This window comes from Lolium perenne, chromosome 7, assembly GCF_019359855.2.
Source record: "Lolium perenne isolate Kyuss_39 chromosome 7, Kyuss_2.0, whole genome shotgun sequence".
NCBI lineage: Eukaryota > Viridiplantae > Streptophyta > Magnoliopsida > Poales > Poaceae > Lolium > Lolium perenne.
Genome location: NC_067250.2, coordinates 319739641 through 319742666, shown reverse-complemented (window position 1 = coordinate 319742666; position 3026 = coordinate 319739641). Strand labels below are relative to the sequence as shown.

Sequence of the window (3026 nt, the reverse complement as noted above, 5' to 3'; positions counted from 1 at the left end):
TAGTTTCTACTGCGCGGTAGGTAATACTCGCAGGAACAGAACATTAACAAGAAACACGAGATGGCCAGAATGATGGATCGACTGAAACTGATGAACTAGGGTGTTGATCGTCACGCAATTCTCACGTCGGCTTGAGGTCCTGGAACATGCAGTCCCACTTGATCTCGCCTCTTCCGGTGGCGGCGGCGGCGCCGCCGTCGGAGCTCTGCTCCTCCTCGCCGCCGCTCGCGTCTTCCTCCTCCTCATCCTCCTCGTAGGCGCAGTCGTGGAACATGAGGCTTGCCTTCTGCGACGACCCCGACGAGAACCGGACACGACCACCGGCTCCCGTGGCAACGCCGCTGTCCGTGATCATAAGCACCATCTTCTTCACGCCCCTCTTCCGCTGGCGTAAGGCGCCAGCGCGGACAACGACGTCGTCGCTGCCGCTGCAGATCCTCGGCACGACGGTCGTCGACGCCCTGCCGCTGCTGCAGATCCTCGGCACGACCGACGTCGACGCTTTTCCCCCGCCGCCTGCGAGCCGGCGCGCGCACCGGGCGATGCACTTGCCGGCCTTTCGCGCCAGCCGCGCGGTCACGGAGGAGGACAGCGAGTTGGCGGAGGCCGCAGCAGCGGCGTCCTTCCTTGCGAGCTTGAGGATCTCGAGGCGGTGCTTGGCGACGGCGACGCCCATGCTCTTGAGCAGGTCGTGGTCGAAGTCCGGCGCGTCGGCCGGCTCCAGCTCGTTCTCGCTGAAGAGCAGGCCGTACTCGTACGTCGCCGCCGGCGTCAGCCCCGCCTTGGACAGCCACGCGTACCAGTCCATCACTGCCTCTGTGGCTCTGTACACTCTGCTCACAGCTTCTCTGAGTGATCGATCTCCTTCTTCACTTGTAAGTGCGGCTGCTCTTGATTCGTGTCGGATCTTTATAGAAAGGAAGCTGAGTTAGTTGCAGCTGCTGCTGCACGGGTGAGCGCTCACATGCACGCAGTGCACCGGCCGGCAGAAGGATTACTGCCGCTGCCCGCTGTTGCCTCTACGGCTATAACGCGTGAAACATTAGTTGCGATGTGTGTATCTTGAAGCGTCGGATCTTGTGCATCAGTACACGAGATCGATCTGAAGATCCAACATTATGTACAGGGGCACTGGCAACACCACATCCTGCCGAGGCAAAAAAAGGTGCAAAGAAAGAGATGGGTCGGGATTTTACTATCTAAAGCTGTCAGGCCGATCTGATGCAAATCCCTGTAGGGGTAGAGTGGCTCCTCACATGCCCCTGCAAAGCTAGTGCAAAGGTGGTGCCAGTTGAAGGCTTTCCTTGTCTGCTTATCATTGCTTACATGTAGTTTTGTTTATTGAGTGGGAGCAACCCTGCCTGCGTCTTTCTTATATCTTGGGCCTTTTTGCTGGAGGTCTTACGGAGGATGGGGTTCGGGGAGCGGTTCCTGCAATGGATTGCCCTGCTTCTTTACACGGCGAATACCAAGGTCACAGTCAACGGGGTTCCAGGCGCACGTATTCACCATGCCAGAGGATTGAGACAAGGGGATCCCACCTCGCCGATGCTGTTTGTTATTGGCATGGAGGTGCTCACCAGAATTATTGAGAAGGCTGTGGAGGCGCAGCTGTTCAGTAACCTTGCAGGCATATCCCCCATCCAGCGACTGTCAGTTTATGCAGACGACGTGGTGGTTTTCCTCAAGCCAGAGGCCCTTGAACTAAGAGCGCTGCATGAAATTTTGAGGATTTTTGGAGAAGCGTCGGGCTTGCACGTGAACTACCGCAAAACCACAGCTACACTGATCCGTGGGAATATGGAGGATGGAGAAAGAGTGAAGGAGGCGCTGGGCTACGAGCTTGCCAGTTTCCCGATCAAATACTTGGGCCTCCAGCTTGCGCTGCGCCCCCTTACCAAGGCCGAGTGGCAGCCAGCCCTGGACAGGGTTGTCCATTGCGTGCCTGCATGGCAGCGTGGCATGATTGCGAGGGCGGGGAGGCTGGTGCTCATCAAGGCGGTGATCTCGGCAAGGCCAGTGCACCAGCTCCTTGTGGAAGATGCTCCAACGTGGCTCCTAGAGGAAGTGGCCAAGTGGCTAAGAGCATTCTTTTGGGCGGGGAAGAAGGAGGTGAATGGGGGACAGTGTTTGGTCGCCTGGGAAAGCGTCTGCAAACCCATTTGCTATGGCGGGTTGGGCATCAAAGATTTGAGGAGGCAGAGCCTGGCCCTGCGGGTTCGATGGGAATGGCTCAAACGGACGGATCCTAATCGGCCCTGGCAAGGATTGAGTCTGCCGAAGGATGACAAGGTCACCGAGGTCTTTCAGAGTTGCGCCAGCTTTGTCATAGGGGATGGGAGGAACATCTGGTTCTGGAAGGACAGATGGCTTCATGGTCAAAGGATCGGTGATATTGCTCCTGCGGTTACTGCGATTGTCCCTACCAGGAGAAAGAATAGTAGACTGGCCTCGGATGCGCTTGTTAACAACACTTGGATCTCAGATATACCACCTGACCTGATTTCGGTGGAGGTTTGTTCTCAGTGCATCCATCTTTGGGAAGAACTGGAACGGATAGAAAGGGATGCTACTGCCCCGGATCGGTTCGTTTGGAAAGGATCTGAGTCAGGAGGCTACACAGCGAAAGGAACCTACCTGATGCTTTGCCAAGGGTCGGTGATTGATGGAGCGCATAAGCCGGTTTGGAAGTCCTTCGCGCCACTCAAATGCAAGATTTTCATTTGGCTTGCGCTCAGGAACAGGCTATGGACTGCGGAGCGGAGATTCAGACATGGCATCACGGCCCACACTGAAACTTGCTACACGTGCTTACAAGAGGAGGACCGAGTGGACCACATTATCACCCTATGCCCCTACGCGAGAGAAGTATGGTTCGGTTGCTTGCATACAAACCAGTTTGAGGTGGCCCTGCCGCACCTTACAGATAGTTTGGAGGATTGGTGGCTTAGGGCCCGGAGAGTAGTTCAGAAGAGTGACAGAAGGAGGTTCGATTCCCTGGTGATTCTGGTGGCTTGGACGCTTTG

At 56.4% G+C, this 3026-nt stretch overlaps 1 protein-coding gene across 1 annotated transcript; it reads right to left on the bottom strand.

Annotated features, from left to right (window-relative positions):
- On the bottom strand, positions 1-1082 carry LOC127316906 (uncharacterized). The gene has a single exon (XM_051347382.2). The coding sequence runs from the start codon at positions 806-808 to the stop codon at positions 122-124; it is 687 nt and encodes a 228-aa protein (XP_051203342.1). The 5' UTR covers positions 809-1082; the 3' UTR covers positions 1-121.
- Positions 1083-3026: the final 1944 nt, after the last annotated feature.

Bases quoted from the DNA above. Each gene is read 5' to 3' on its own strand.
- LOC127316906 (XM_051347382.2), bottom strand. From the start codon at position 808: ATGGACTGGTACGCGTGGCTGTCCAAGGCGGGGCTGACGCCGGCGGCG.